The sequence below is a fragment of the Elephas maximus genome, chromosome 9 (assembly GCF_024166365.1).
Source record: "Elephas maximus indicus isolate mEleMax1 chromosome 9, mEleMax1 primary haplotype, whole genome shotgun sequence".
NCBI classification, from domain to species: Eukaryota; Metazoa; Chordata; class Mammalia; order Proboscidea; family Elephantidae; genus Elephas; species Elephas maximus.
In genome coordinates this window covers 82,465,514-82,482,270 of record NC_064827.1, presented here as the reverse complement: position 1 = coordinate 82,482,270, position 16,757 = coordinate 82,465,514, and the positions used below count along the sequence as shown (strand labels likewise).

Sequence of the window (16,757 nt, the reverse complement as noted above, 5' to 3'; positions counted from 1 at the left end):
TCAAGTGTCCACCTGATCCAAGAAGCTCACTCCTCACCAGCATCTCTCTCCAACCCATTGTCCAGTCCAATCCATGTCTGAAGAGTTGGCTTCGGGAATGGTTCCTGTCCTGGGCCAACAGAAGGTCTGGGGGCCATGACCACTGGGGTCCTTCCAGTCTCAGACCATTAAGTCTGGTCTTATGAGAATTTGGAGTCTGCATCCCACTGCTCTCCTGCTCCCTCAGGGGTTCTCTGTTGTGTTCCCTGTCAGGGCAGTTCATGGGTTGTAGCCAGGCACCATCTAGTTCTTCTGGTCTCAGGATGATGTAGTCTCTGGTTCATGTGGCCCTTTCTGTCTCTTGGACTTGTAATCACCTTGTGTCCTTGGTGTTCTTCATTCTCCTTTGATCCAGGTGGGTTGAGACCAATTGATGCATCTTAGATGGCTGCTTGCTAGCGTTTAAGACCCCAGACACCACTCTTCAAAGTGGGATGCAGAATGTTTTCTTAATAGGTTTTATTATGCCAATTGACTGAGATGTCCCCTGAAACCATGGTCCCCAGACTCCTGCCCCTGCTACGCTGGCCCTCGAAGCATTCAGTTTATTCAGGAAACTTCTTTGCTTTTGGTTTAGTCCAGTTGTCCTGAGCTCCCATGTATTGTGTGCTGTCTTTCCCTTCACCTAAAGTAGTTCCTATCTACTATCTAATTAGTGAATGCCCCTCTCCCACCCTCCCTCCCTCCCCTCTTCGTAACCACAGAAGAATGTTAGAAAACATAGTTCTTAAAAGATACCATTTATAATAGCATAAGCCTTAAGGTACCAGGAATAAATCCAACCAGAAATCTGTGAGGCTTTTTTAGAAAAATCTAAGACTATTAAAAGACATTAGACGAACGTAATAAATTGAGAGATAGAGTCATGAATAGGAAAATTCACTGTCTTAAAGATGTCGGTTCTCCCCTAGATTATAAATCGAAATCTATTCCAAAGAAAATTTTAAGAGGGTTGTATATGGTCTTTGACAAGGGTATTCTAAAATTTATAAGAAAGCATTTCCACCTGGTAATGGCAGGCGAGGTAATTCAGACCAACCCTCCTGCTGGAAGAGCTCTACAAAATGTTTTAAAATCTCTGCCTCCAGTCAGAGAGCTGGCAAGCAAGAGAATGAGGAATTACAGGGCCAAGATCTAGAAGGAGACAGACACCCAGGGAAGTGACCTGGGCATTTGAGGCCACCTGTTCTGCCAGTTCCAGGAGAGGTGGCTGAGAAGCTGGGGGGCACTTCTGACAAAAGGAAGAAAAAAAAAAAAAAACTCGACATGCTTTGAGTTGGGACCCCAAGGAGGTACACTCAGGGAGAAGGGTGAACTCCAAGTAGACTGGCCTCACAGGGACTGAACCCAGCTTCGAATTCTCTCCATCCCTGAAGCTGGGTTAAGATGATCCTGGCCTGTCAGCACGTGGCACCTGCCGGGCAAGTGCAGAGTCTCACTGAAAGAGGACAACATCATCCTAGGCCTCAAATAATTAATTTTTCATGTGTGGTAAACAACCAGGGACTCAAGGAGATGTGAAACATGAACAGAAAAACCACAGAGAGGAAAAAAGATAGACTGCAAATACAGCCCCCTCTCCCCCCTCCAAAAAAAAAATGTATAGCTGTATCAATACCAGAAAAAGTGGACTTTAAGGCAAAAGATGTCATTAGAGACTCAAAGGGACATTTGAAACAATTTCTAACTCATTTGATGAGGCCAACGTAACCCTAAGCCATAACAAAGATAGAATGTAAATTACAGGCCAATTTCACTCAAACACATATGCAAAAATCCTACAATATTAGCAAGCCAAATCTAGTAATATTTAAAAAGGATAATACAGCATGATCAAGATGGATTTATTCCAGGAATGCAAAGTTATTTTAACACTTGAAAATCAACGTAAGTAACCACATTAACAGAATAAATTACATAATGTTCTCAAGACTTACATGAAAAGCACTTGATTAAATTCAATATCCATGATTAAAAAAAAAAAATAGAAGGGAATTCCTAATCTGATAAAGTCTGTGTGTACACACATGTGTGTTTGTACAGCTCCCCAGCAGGAGGGCTGGTCCGAACTACCTCGCCTGCCATCACCAGAGTGGAAATGCTTTCTTATAAGTTTTAGAATATGCTTGTCAAAGACCATATACAATCCTCTTAATTTTTTTTTGGAATAGCTTTCAATTTATAATCTAGGGGAGAACTGACATCTTTAAGACAGCAAATCTTCCTATTCATACATGTATCTCTCAATTTATTATGTTCATCTAATGTCTTTTAATAGTCATGGTTTTTCTATAAATCGTGCACACACACAACAAAACGTGAAAATGTTGAAAGCTTTCCTTTTGAAGTTTGGAAAAAGACAAGATTGCCAATTATCAAAACTTCTATTCAGCATTGCACTGGAGGTCCTGGCCAGTGCAATGAGAAAAACACAGAAAAGGAGTAAGAATTGGCAAAGAAGACAAAGTTGTCATTATGTACAGATGCTAAGATTGTGTCAATAGAAAATCTAATAGAATCTACAGATAAATCATCAGAATTAAAAAGAATTTAGGAAGATTGCTGAATACAAAGTCAATGGAGAATCGATTGTGTATGCTAATAAGTAACAAAAATGAAGTATAAAATGATCATTTATAAAAAACCAAACCCACTGCTGTCGAGTCAATTCCGACTCATAGTGACCCTATAGGACAGAGTAGAACTGCCCCATAGAGTTTTCAAGGAGCGCCTAGCGGATTTGAACTGCCAACCTCTTGGTTAGCAGCTGTAGCACTTAACCACTACGCCACCAGGGTTTCCAATCATTTGTAATAGCATCAAAAAAGTCAAATACCTAGAGATACTAACATAAGATAAGCAAGATTTCTGCACAGAAAGCTAGAAAAATACATTGAGGGAAATTTTTTAATTTAAGGACCTAACTAAATAAGGAGAGCCACCATATGTATGTATTGGAAGGCTCAACAACGTAAAGCTGCCAACTGTCCCCAGATTAATTTACAGATTTAAAGCAGTGGCAGTCCAAATCCTAACTTTTTTGTGTCAAAATTTATTCTAAATATGAATTGCTAAAAATGGCCAAGACTCTTAAAGATGGTGTTTGAATCTGATCTACCAATATCAGTACTTATTATCAAGCTATGATTACTAAGGAAGTATGACAGTGGTACAAGACCCCTGGAATCTGTTCCAGGTGGGCAGCAGATCTAAATGTGAAAATAAATCAATAAAACTTATAGAATTAGAAGATAACATCTTCATGACCTAGGAGTGGGGAAAGATTTCTTAAACAAGCCACAGAAAGGAAAAGATAAATTTTACTACATTAATATTGAGAACTTTTCATCAGATGACACCATGAAGTGAATATAGAAGCTATTAGTGGGAAAAGGTATTTTCTATAAGAACTATATCTAACATTCCAGAATTCCAGTTGCTGTAAAAAAACCAAACCCACTGCCATCGAGTCGATTCCAACTCATAGTGGACTCATAGCAACCCTATAGGACTCAAAACTACCCTATAGGACCCTATAGGACTCAAAGCTACCCTATAGGACCCTATAGGACTCAAAGCTACCCTATAGGACCCTATAGGACAGAGTAGAACTGCCCCATAGAGTTTCCAAGGAGCACCTGATGGATTCAAACTGCCAACCTTTTGGTTAGCAGCCGTAGCTCTTAATCACTGTGCCACCAGGGTTTCCCCAGTGGCTATAAAAAATAGGACTCATAAATCCATGAGAGAAAGACAACCCAGCATAAAAATAGGCACAAGACTTAAAAAGGCACATCATAAAAGGATTCTCAAATAGCTAATAAACATATAAAATCTTCAAGATTTCTAGTCATCAGAGAAATGCAAATTAAACCACACTGAAATACCACTACATACCTACCAGAAGCCCAGGGTTTGATGAGAATGTGGAGCAACTGGAACGCCCATCTGTTGCAGGTGGGGAGGAATGCAAAATGATGCAACCACTTTGGAATGCAGTTTGGCAGCATTGCATTAGATCTTAATATATTCACAACTGCTGGGAGGTCACTTCCTCAAGGAAAGCTTTCCCTCATCACTCTTTCAAGTCAAACACCTGTATGTCACATTATAGTGATTGTAAGACACATACACTTTTACATTTTAACATACTTTTACATTTTATATTTTAATACGGATGCATCATAGTTTAATTGCAGCATTGTTTTTTTTTTTCTCATTACACTCGGCATTTCAAATTTGATTTGCCCGAGGTACCTCTCCTTCCCAGCACTTTAGCAGTCTGTTACTACCCTATGTGATAAATACCTGTTTTTCACACAGGACTGTAAACTCCGGGAAAACAGGCTGTCTTCTTCCCCACTGTGAATCCTAAAGCTGAGATTACTGAGTCAAAAGGCATAGATATTTCTGTCCAGTTATTTTTGAATTACATAATTAATGCATGAATACATCCATATTTTAAAATTCAGTGTATTGTGCAAGCCCTTCTAGTCCCAAAGGCAGCCACTGTTAACAGTTTGGAATATACCTTTCCAGACCCTGTTCCTTGTACTTACATGCATATACACATATGGTGCCTACATTATTAATAGACAACGTTAGCCTACTTTCCACAAAGATAGTGGCGATACGCACCCTACCAATAATAAATGAGGGGGCCTGTGTCTTCAGCCCTTTGCCAACTCCAGATGCATTCAATTTCTAATTTTTTTCCAGTCCGTTGAATAAAAATCATGTCTTATGGCTTAAATCTCTGCTTTCCCAATACACAGGACTCAAAGCTAGTAGTCTTTCTCTGGCTTTCCAGAACTTCTGGAGCTTCCCCTTTCCATACTGCCCCAGCACCCCAAAGCTATATAAATATTCTCCTAGACTTTCTTCTGTTTTTTTTTAGTTTTATATTTAGCTCTTCAATCCACTTGGAATTATATTTTGCATATAAGGAGAGCATTTTTTCCAGCCAGATAGCCAACTCTGCCAGTGTTTTTCATGAACCTTCCTTGAATCGCTCAGTTAGAATATCATTTTCATCCTGTATTAAGTTCTCATATATACTTGGAGTGGCTTCTGGACTTTATTACTTTTTCACTGATCTCTTTGTCTATCTCTGTGTCAATGCCATACTGTTTTTATTATTCTAGCTTTATGAAAAGTTTGAATATCTAGTGAAGAAAGTCCCCCTTATTAAACTTTTAAAAAATTGGCAAGTTTTGCATACTTTTCATATTTTTAAAAATATTTTGTCAAATTTTCAATAACTTGGTTTTGTTAGAATTACATTAAATTTGTATTTACTTAAGAAGGATAGATATTTTCATGACATTACATCCTTCTCAGAAATTTTATTCATCTCTTTTTTTCTTTTTTTTTTCCCCATCTTTTGGTAATTTTAAAAAACATTTCCTTTTTGGGGTCTCAGATCTTTCTTGTTAAATTTATTCTTAGGTTTTACTGTTCTGTCACTATTAGATTTTAAGTTTTTCCACTTCTAATTGGTTGTCACTGTTCTAAGCTTCTCTCAATGATGCTTGGATACTCTCATTCAAGAGTCATCTTTTCTCCTTCTTCTACTACAGATTTCACTGTCTTGTTTTTTACGTTCGCTAGAAACTCAAAACAATGTTGAGTAATAGAGACATTAGGGACAGCCCTAGTTTGATCCTGGTTTTAATGGCTTTTGTTGTTGTTTTTTTTTTTAATTGGTTTAGTAATTTCCCACTTAATGTGCCATTCATTTGCTGTTGGTTCCTGTCACCGCTTCAGCATCACCTGGGAGCTCTTTAGAAATGCAGAATCTCAGGCCCTACTTACTGAATCAGAATCTGCATTTTAACAAGATTCCCAGGTGATTCATAGACACTTTAAAGTCTGAGGAGCACTGGTCTAGATGATTTCTTTCAATTACGATTTTACTTAAGAGCTTAGTAAGAATTGCTGTGGCTGTTGGGTCTTTATCAAATACTTTGTGGCATCTATTCACCCACTAAAAAAATGGCTTCCGTCTCTTTGTAGCTGGCATGCATTTTAGTGTTGGTTCCTGATTCTGGACCAGCCCTGTGTCCTGGAACACGAAGCCACCTCACGATCTCCAAGCATTGTTGCTCATCACTTTCTCATTCCTGTCTCTCCAGCTTCTCTGAGCACCTTGACAGCTGGGGCGAATGTCCTCCTGCTTGGGCTCCCAGTGCCTGGGCTCTGAGCAGCGCACAGTAGTAGGTGCTCAGAAAACACTTGATGGAACTTGAGCTGTCAGTCTTTTACAGCTCTGCCCGGCCCCCTTCTCCTCTCTCTAAGTTCTGTAGATGGTTTTTATCTCCGTGAGTCGTCTACTGAAAGCTCTGGACTGCTCCCCAGGAAAACACACATTAACTGATTCCCATCTCTGCTGTTTGAGAGGTTCCAGGCTGTCCTGGAGCTCAGGGTAAGACCCTTACTCTCCCATTACCTTTGAACACCCAGGCGGTTATCAGGCTGTGTTACTGTTCCATTTTACAGATGCGGAAAACCCAACTTCTTCAAGAAATAGGAAACTCCTTAGAAGGGCCAGAAACTGGACAAGCCAAGAAAGTTGCTGACCAATTACAGTGCCCCCTGCTGGGAAGCTGCAGAATTTCACCAGGATCACAGAAGGCTCCCTCCTCTGTCTCTGCTTATGGTTTTGAATCTTGTTAAAATGGAGGGCTGTTCTCAGGACCACAGCTGACTGGCCTGGGCTCCTGGCATCTGATGAAAAGGCACCTATCTACAGCCCTAGAGGCTGACCAGCAGCCTCGGGGGTGACCTGGGATAAGAGTGCTCCCCAATCAGCGTGGCTCTCTCCAAATGGGGCCCCAGCTGATCCTCCATCTTTATGCAATAAAATAAAGGACTTAGGAATTGAGCAGAGAGATCAGATGGAGGGAGCAGAAGCTGAAAGGCCTGCAGAGAAGAATAGTAAGCAGAAGCCAGGAGGCAATGAAGAGAGGAGAGAGAAGTTTCTAGAAAAGCAACCCTAGAAGAAGTGGTCCAAGGAGAAGAGGTGTCAGTTCTTGATAGAGCTGCAAGTGTGAGCAACAGATCCTGGCTGGGGCTGTCTACATCCTAAGGGCATCTCAGAGAGGGTGGCTATGTGTAGATGTCACCGCCCACCTGGAAGTGACCCCAGAAGTAGCAATGTCCTGGAGGCAGCCACATGGAGCTCTGCACAGGGTGTCACTCATGTTTATTGACCAGAATAGTGGCTTTGGTTTCAGCATCAAAGACCCTTTCTCCTGGGACAGGCAGGGGTGGAGGACCAACCAGCCAGGAGCTCCCAGGGAGAGATGAGGACACTGTGGTGGCAGAAAGCCCTGGACTGAGAGATAGGCTCCTCAACTCTCCCACAGGGAAAAATAAATACTGACAGCTCTGCCTAGGGCCATCTGCCAAGCTGGAGAGAGGGGGGAAGGGGAGGGGCAGTTTGTAATGTCCTTCCCAGAGGGCTCTGAGGACACTAGGGCTCTGGTCCCTCTGAGAGTACCCTGGAAGTGAGGGCAAAGGCTGGACGATGAGCCTTTCAGGACAGTCCCCAGGAGACCTTGTGAGGAGATGTCTAGGAAACAGGTTCCAGTGGGAGCCCTCCCACCACTGGGCCTGGGCCCCTGGGCCACCTGCAGGGGTTGAGGCCCAGCCACGACTGCAGAGCCAGCCCTCTCCTGGCCCCTGGTCCGCCCTGTAGGCAAAAGCTGGCCGCTGCAAGGACCAGAGTCCACAGAAACAGTCTGGCCAGGCCTGGTATCCCTGGGTATCCCAGCAAGAGCCTCCAGCCCTCAGGGAAGGTAGAGCGCCACGACCACGTAGATGACCCAGCTGGTGGACACGAAGACCCCGAAGAGCAGGCTGAAGAGCACGAGCGAGCGGGCCTTCCTCGAGGCCTCCTCTGCCTGGGCCAAGTCACCCCTGCCCAGGGCTGCGCGGGTCTGCAAAGGGAGAGGGCAAGGGGTGAGTAGACCAGAGCCCTACTCCCTTCAGTGTGGCACCATCTGGGCCAAGCCCACCTTGAGAAAGGCAGGGGATTATGAGTCCCATTTTACAGACTGAAAAACTGACACTGAAGTTGAGGGACCTGCCCGGGCCTCACAGCTAGTGACTGGTATGGTGAAGGGGAGAGGCATGATGGAGGTGGTGGCTGCCAGGCCCCAGGCACTTCATGTGTGTCGGCTCTGGTTTATACCCTCCATCTTATCTACCATCCTCACCACAACCCTGAGAATGGGATCTTTGTTGCCCTTACTCTGCAGATGAGGAAACAAAGGCCAGAGAGGTTATAAATGACTTGCCCAGGGCCACACAACGAGTGATGGAGCCACAATTCACAGGCAGGTAGTCTGCCTACAGAGTCTTGTTCTTGACCACTGAGGTGTCCTGAAAGCTGCCTTCTCCCCACATTCCTGGATTTCTTATGACCAGGGAACTTGGCTGGCAGAAGAAAGTCAGGGCTATGGCCTCCCTGGGCAGGTCAGCCTTGAGCAAAGGCCCCCAGAGACTTGTTTACTGCTGTGCATATTAGGATGTCATCACATCGACATCACTGAATCCCCAGGGTCTGACACCATGCCTGGCATATGGTCAATAAGGGAAGGAAGGGAAGATGGATGGATGAATGGATGGAGACTAGAGAGATGGTAGGTAGATGGATGGATGTGTGGGAAACGAATCAATAAGGATGACCAGATAGGTGAGTAGACAGATCAGTGAGTAGACAGATGGATGCATAGAGGGATGGATGGATGGATAAATGGCTGGGGGGATATAGACAGATGGGTAGGTAGCTAGATAGATAGATGAAGGTGGATTGATGGTGGGTGAATGAATAAGTAGATAGATGGATGAATAGAGGGATGGATGGATGGATGGATGGATGGATGGATGGATGGATGGATGGATGGATGGATGGATGGATGGATGGATGGATGGATGGATGGATGGATGGATGGATGGATGGATGGGTGAGTAGACAGATCAGTCCTAGATAAATGAATATATGGAAGTAGATGCATGGCTGAAGAGATGAGTGGATGGATGGGCAGAATTTTATCCCATTACCAGGCTGCGCAGCATCTTGGGCCTTAGCAATCATTCACACCTTTACTGTGAATAGTTGTAGCAGAGCTTTCCAGAACAGATCTTGAATGGTAAGAGGCAGAGACTGGAGAAAGGAGGAGGTGTGTCCACACAAGTGGGGCTAGAACCCACAGACAATTGGGCACTGATTTCCCAGTTCCAACCCTCTCCTGAGGGAGAGACACCAGAGGCCCTGTTGCTGGGAGAGTGGCTCCATCTGGAGTCACTGGTGGCTGCACAGTAGCCAGGGCTGTACCCAGGGTCTGCTCCCACCCCACCTACCTCATGGGAGTAGACAATGGCGATGAGACCGGTAAGGAGGCAGCAGAAGAGGGTCACCAGCACTGACTCCATCATGTAATCCTTGGGCAGGGGCCTGTGTTCCACTGTGGTGGGGGCTGGCATGCCTGCCACTGGGCTGTTGTACTGTGGGGGCAGTACAAAAAGGTGAGGGAGCTGGACCAAGCCTCCAGCACTGCCAGCGTGAGGTGGCTGAGGCTCAGAGACGGTGGGGTCCATGGAGGACATGACTGTCAAGGGCCATGGGAGGGTCACGCTGCCTACCCTCACCCTCCACCTAGTGTGGCTGTGGACCACAGAGGCTCAGGTCACAGCCATCCTTCCACCTTCTCCTTCCTGGACCCCACTAGTCACTCTGCCCCTGGCCATCTGTAATTCTGTCCTATACAGATTGTTCACTCCATCCAGCCAATAGGGGGTCTACATCACCCTCACTGGGCTCCCCCCGCCCCAGGAGGCAGGGACTCCAATCTCTCAGGGATTTTTTGTTCATCATTTTGTGTTTTATGAAAATCTAATCAGGTCGCCCCCTCCCCACAAAGCCCCTGGCCCCTCACAATGGATTCCACTTTACCAGCCTCTCCCTGATGAGCTGAACAAAGCCATCATTCTCCGAACACACCAGGCTTGACCACCTATGTGCTGTGCTGGCTGAGCCCTCTGCCTGGAGGCCCTTCTTGTCTTCCCTGCCTGCACCCTTCTATGCATCCTTCAGAATCCAGCTCCAATGCCTGCATCTCTAGGGATCTCCAGACCCACCCGCCCACCAGGCAGAGGTAGCCCTTTCCTCTTCCAGGCTCAAAAGTCCCCTCTGCATGGGTAGCAGTAACCTCTCATCTTGTGTTCCAGCCTCCCGGACCTGAGAGCCCGCTGTGCGCCCAGAGCTGGCCTAGGCCCGTGCTGATTGCACAGATGAGGGAGGGAGGAAGGAGGATTGAAGAGCCGCGTGGGCCCGACCTCTGGCCACACTGCCAGAGCCGTGGGCCCTACTCACCACGGGGAAGGGGAAGGCGCCTCCTCCTCCGGCGGCGGGGGACGAGAAGAGGGGCAGCTGCGGTGAAGGCCCGGCAGAGTACAGGGGCGTCGCCGCGGGTGGCGGCGGGTACAAGGCCTGGGGCGAGGGTCCGGGCTGGAAGAGCACCGGCACTTGGGGGTAGGGCGGGTAGAGCAGGTGCACAGCCTTGGGGTCGGGTGGGGCGTATGGCGGGGGCTCGCCCACAAAGCCGATGTTGGGGACCCCACAGGGCGCCAGCTTGGGCTCCTGCCTGGCCTCTCCCGCAGCCAGAGAGCCGGTGGGGGCATGGGTCTGGGTGGTGGGCGCTGCCAAGGCCTCGGTGGGGGAATCGACCAGGGGATTCTCCCGGATCTGCTCGCCCCCCACAGCGTGACCAGGGCCGCTGCTCCCCTCCACAGGCTCCGCGGCCCCTTCCTCGATGGCCCCTCGGTCCTCATCCAGGAGCTGCGGACGGTGTGGGAGCTGCGGGAGCGCTGGGTGCTCAGGGCTCCGGGAGCCCTCAGAGTCTGTGGGCGTGCCACCCCCTCTCCTGTCCTGTCCTGGGAAGAAATGGCAGGCACTGTGAACCCTAACAGTCGGCTGGGCCACTGGGACTCCTTCCCTCACACCCCCAAAACACAGCCGCAATGACAAAATCCCAGTGGCGACGCTGATCTTAACTACTTCCATGTACCAAGTGCTCAGCTCGCACCCATTGTCCCAGCTCTCATAGAATCCTGCCCAAAGTCCATTGATGTGAGGAGAAACTGAGGCTCACAGAGGTTAAGCGCCTTGCTAGAGGTCACACAGCCAGTGGCCCAGTTGGGATGAGAATGCAGGTTGCCCTGCCCAGATTGCCTCGGTTGGGAGATAGTATCCACGACCAGACCCTGCTGCCACAGTGGATTGGACCAGGGAAAGAGCACTGACCAAGGGCAGCCTTCTGATAGGCTGGCCCCAGATACAGGTCTTGTGGGGGCTGGTCTGAAAAGATGAGCTGGAACAATCAGATTCTTGGCTTGGGGTTTGGCCTGCAGGTTGTGGGGGAGGGGTGGGGCGCTCAGGCACTGACAGACCATGGCTAATGAGTGACACGGAAGAGCCAGGAGGTCACCAAGGCATAGAAGGAAGAGAACCCTGAATATTGAAGGGGCCAGGGAGAGGAGAAGGCAGTGGTTGGAGAGAAGCCAGGCCAGCAGTTTGAAGCCAGGTCTCAGAGGCACCTCAGTTGCCCAGTCGCCTTCCAGCTCTGGTCTGGAGTATCCACATGGTAAATTCCAGAGGCACCTGAGCAGGTCTCCACAAATCCTGAAGGTCCTCCTGCACCTCCTGGGAGCATCCTGACTGAGCACCTCCAGATGTCAGGCAGGCGCCTGTGGAAAACTCTGAAAGAGAAGGTGGCCTACCTCCTAGTTGGTTGTATAGTATGTGGGGTCTTAAAAGCTTGCAAGTGGTTACACATGGCACAATTGCTCTCTATTTGCCTGGAGCAACAGAGGAAGGAGAGTCAGGAACAGGAGGAGGAAATAGAAGATGTGGCTAACTGCCTCCATGAACAGCTGCCTCCTTTGCCATGAGACCAGAAGAACTGGATGGTGCCCGGCTACCATTGCTGAACATTTTGTTCAAAGATTCTATAGAAGAATCCTGATCAAAAGGTTAAAACTGCAGAACAGAATTTAATTTCAAATTTTCATGGACTCCAGACTTTCTGGAGCCGTGGAGGCTGAATGAACCACCAAAACTATTGTGCTAAAATAATCTTTAAGACTTAAACCAAAAATATTCCCTGAAGTCTTCTTAAAACCAAATAATAAACACTAAATAGACAATAGATAAGTGGATATTTTTTTTTTTTTTAATTTTGGTGAAGGGTAATACAGTACACAATACTGGGGAAGCCAGCACAGCTTGACCAAGGCAAGGTCACGGAAGCTTCATAGGCACATCCAAACTCCCTGAGGGACAGAATTACTGGGCTGAGGGCTGTGGACCATGGTTTTGGGGGGATATCTAGCTCAATTTGCACTAGTTTTTTTTTTTTTTTTCCTAGCTCAATTGGCATAACATAGTTTATAAGGAAAATGTTCTATATCCTACTTTGGTGAGTAGCATATGGGGTCTTAAAAGCTTGTGAATAGCCATCTAGGACACTCCAATGATCCCACTCCATCTAGAGCAGGGGAGAATGAAGAAAACCAAAGACACAAGGAAAAGAGTAGTCCGAAGGACTAATGGACCTCAACCACCACAGCCTCCACTAGACTGAGTCCAGCACAACTAGATGGTGCCCAGCTACCACCACCAACTGCTCTGACAGGGATCACAATAGAGGGTCCCGGACAGAGCTAGAGAAAAATGTAGAACAAAATTCAAACTCACAAAAAAAGACCAGACTTACTGGTCTGACAGAGACTGGAGAAACCCCTGAGTATGGTCCCCCTGGACACGCTTCTAATTCAGCTCTGAAGTCACTCCTGAGGTTCACCCTTCAGCCAAAGATTAGACAGGCCCATAAAATAAAACTAAACGGGCACACACCAACCAAGGGCAATGACAAGAAGGGAAGAGGGGACAGGAAAGCTGGTAATGGGGAACCCAGGGTTGAGTGCTGATATATCTCAGGGTTCACAATCAATGTCACAAAACAATATGTGTATTAATTGTTTAATGAGAAACTAATTTGTTCTGTAAACTTTCATCTAAAGCACAATTTAAAAAAAACAATAGTTTAGCTTAAGCAGTAAAGAATGTCTGCCTTGAGCTCTTTTAAGATCTATCCATATGGGATCAAATTGACAACAGCAACTGAAAAGATTAGATGGGGACCTTAGGGGGAAGTGAGTGTATGTTAAGGGGGAAGACCAACTCAGAAAGGGAGGGTGATCATGGTTGCACAACTCAAAGAATATAATCAATGTCACTGAATTGTACATGTAAAACTTGAATTGATGTGTGTTTTGCTGTGTGTATTCTCAATGACAACAGGAACAAAAGTATTTTAAAAAAGAGACAGTACTGGGGAGGATCCCGCCCGTGGTTGGCATTCAAGGCCCTAGAGCAGGGGTGAACCACCCAGTGCTGAGGGCCTGGCTCTGGAGGCTCATTTTCTAAGTGGCCTTGTGGTTTCTACAAGGTAGATTGTTATTGTTGTTTTTCATCACATAGATTCTGACTCATGGTGACCCCATGTGTGTCAGAGCAGAACTGTGCTCCACAAGATTTTCAGTGGCTGATATTGCAGAAGTAGATCACCAGGCCTTTCTTCTGAGGTGCCTCTGGGTGGACTCGAACCACCAACCTTTCAGTCAGCAGTGGATCATGTTACCCATTGAGCTACCCAGGGACTCTCTGCAAGGCAAAGGGATAACACTAGGCATCTCAGGTGAGGGTGGGCGGGGCCTTCCTGAAATTCCTAGGCTGGGCTGGTGGGTGGAGTCAAAGGCTAGGGATCATTGAGGGAGGGGACCCCAATGGCAAGGGGTGCTGAATCCCTGAGAGCTCCCCGCCCACCCCTCCCAACATCCAGGGTCTCACTCAGGGCCCCTGCTCCTCACAGACGTGCTATTTATGCCTCCACATCTTTGCCCAACGCTCTGGCTCTGCCTGCTGGGCCAGACAGCTCCATTAGCCCCATATAATTTAGCAAGTTTGGGGTTCCCTCTAACTGTCTTGCACCAGTCTTGTCTTCCAGTTTCTTCCTTCTTTCATTAGTGAGCCCACACTCTGCTGCAATGGCTGTGTAGGGATGGGGCTACAAAATGAATGAGTCGGTGGTTTCAGGTCATGTACAAAATAGTGAGCAACAGACATAGGAAAAGGAAAAACTGTGGCCCACAGGGATCAGGACTGCACCCGGGAAGCCTAGGGAGATGGGAACACAGAGGAGGCAGACATGGTGAGCCAGGGAATCTGTCCTGGAGGGTGTGACATCTAAACAGTTTCTGAAGGATGAGGAGGTGTTAAGTGGACAGAGGGAAGAGGAACAGTGTTACAGGCAGAGGGAACAGCAGGTGAGAGTGGAGTGTAGCGTGGGAATTGAGTGGTTTCATAATATACCTGGAGCTCAGTTGGAGGCAAGGAGTGGGAAAGGGCCAGGACAAGAAGAGGACCTTGCACACGGTGTAAAGGTGTTAAAACCTTACCCTGAGAACAGTGACAAGTCATGGAAGTGTCTGAAGCAGGAGAATAGCATGGCCAGACTTCTGAGTTGGCAAGGGCACATGTTCCTCCCATCCTTACATGGGTGCCCCTTTTCAATGTAAGCTTGTAGCTTCTATCAAAAACAATCAAAACCAAACTCACTGCCAGCCAGTCAATTCCGACTCACAGCAATACCATGCATTATGGAGTGGAACTGCTCCATAGGGTTTTCTTGGCTGCAATCTTTACAGAAACAGACTGCCAGGCCTTTCTTCTGTGGTGCTGCTGAGTGGGTTTCAACCACCAACCTTTAGGTTAATTGTCAAGCCAAATCATTTGTGCCGCTCAGGGACCTTCCCTCCATCAAGAGGTGGCTCTATTTCTCCACCCCTTGAATCTGGGCTTGGGCATACGACTTGCTTTTGCCAGTGGGACATCAACAAATATCTTACAAGCAGAGGCTTTAAAAAACGTCCCTCTCCTGCTGTTTACAACTAAAAACTCTAGACAAAATACAAAAAGCAATTACCTGGGGTCAGCGAAAAATGAACAAAAGGAGACAGACTCTGAAACAGAGTCAAAATTTGGAGAAGTAACCCTCACGGAGTGAGTTTCCCGACTTTTTTTTTTTTCTCTCTCTGTCTCTCTCTAATTCTCTTGCACCTCTGCCCCAAAGGCAAGCGCTAGTCCTGTAACCACATGACAGTACAGCAGAACAGGCAGAATTTACAGAATTAAAGGGGAAAATAGACAAATCTGCAATAAGAGTAGAGGATTTTAATACTTAAATTTACAGCAATTGATAGAACAATTATATTTTTAAAAATTAGTAAGGATATAGAATCCGATTGATGTTTATAGAATACTACACCCAACGACTGCAGAATAGACATTCTTTTCAAGGACACGGCGTACATTCACCAAGGTAGACCACATAGTAGGCCATGAAACAAATCTCAATAAATTCAGAAAGATTGAAATCAAGCAAAGTATATTCTCTGACCACAACAGAATTAGATTAGGAATCAATAACAATAAGACACCTAGGAAATACAAAATATCTAGTAATTAAACAACACACTTTTAAATAATTCATGGCTCAAAAATGAAATCACAAGATAAATTATAAAAATATTTTAATGGAATAACAATGAAAACCAAGATATCAAAATTTGTGAGATGCTGCTAAAGCTGTGCTTAGAGGAAGACACAGAGCTTTAAATGCTTACACTAGAAAAGAAGGAAGGTCTAAAATCAATGACCTAAGGTTCTACCCTACAAAACTAGAAAAAGACGAGCAAAGTAAATCCAAAGTAACAAGAAGGATAAAATGATAACAATAAAAAAGCAAAAGTCAATGAAATAGAAATAGACAATAAAGAAAAATAAGAAGGCCAAAAGATGATTCTTTGAAAAGATATACAAAATTGACAAACCTCTAACTAGACTTACCAGGAAAAAGAAAGAGAACATAAATCACTATCAGAAATAAAAAAGGGGTTATCATCATAGATCCTACAGACATTAAAAAGATAATAAGTGTTAGGGGTTGAATTGTGTCCCCCCCAAAATATGTGTCAACTTGGTTAGACCATGATTCTCAGTATTGTGTGGTTGTCCTCCAATTTTTGATTGATACAATTTTCCTTTGTGTTGTAAATCCTAATCTCTGCCTGTGGTTAATGAGGCAAGATTAGGTTATGTTAAAGAGGATTAGTGTAGGATGTAACACCCTTGCTCGGGTCATATCCCTGATCCAAGATATCTTACAAGCAGAGAGCTGGGGATCTCATACCACCAAGAAAGCAACGCCAGGAGCAGAGCACATCTTTTGGACCTGAGGTTCCTGTGCGGAGCAGCTCTTAGACAAAGGGAAGAGTGATGACAAGGACCTTCTGCCAGAGCCAACAGAGAGAGAAAACCCTCTCCTGGAGCTGGTGCCCTGAATTTGGACTTCTAGCCTCCTAGACTGTGAGAGCATAAATTTCTCTTTGTTAAAGCCATCCACTTGTGGTATTTCTGTTATAGCAGCAATAGATGACTAAGACAATAAGAGAATACCATTGTCTTAGTTATCTAGTGCTGCTATGACAGAAATACCACAAATGGACGGCTTTAAGAAACACAAATTTATTGTCTTACAGTTTAGGAGGCTAAAAGTCTTAATACAGGGTGCCAGCTCTAGGAGAAGGCTTTC

The 16,757-nt window shown here is 45.8% G+C and overlaps 1 protein-coding gene across 1 annotated transcript in view; it reads right to left on the bottom strand.

Moving 5' to 3' along the window:
- Positions 1 to 5,330: 5,330 nt before the first annotated feature.
- The window catches only part of PRRT1B (proline rich transmembrane protein 1B), a 30,458-nt gene continuing 19,031 nt past the window's right edge, over positions 5,331 to 16,757 (bottom strand). The window contains exons 5-7 of the mRNA XM_049894999.1: positions 10,418 to 10,977; positions 9,406 to 9,549; positions 5,331 to 7,979 (exon numbers count right to left, since the gene is read on the bottom strand). Of these exons, the coding sequence (XP_049750956.1) occupies positions 7,830 to 7,979; positions 9,406 to 9,549; positions 10,418 to 10,977 (854 nt within the window). The 3' untranslated portion in view covers positions 5,331 to 7,829. The remainder of the gene's footprint in view (positions 7,980 to 9,405; positions 9,550 to 10,417; positions 10,978 to 16,757) is intronic.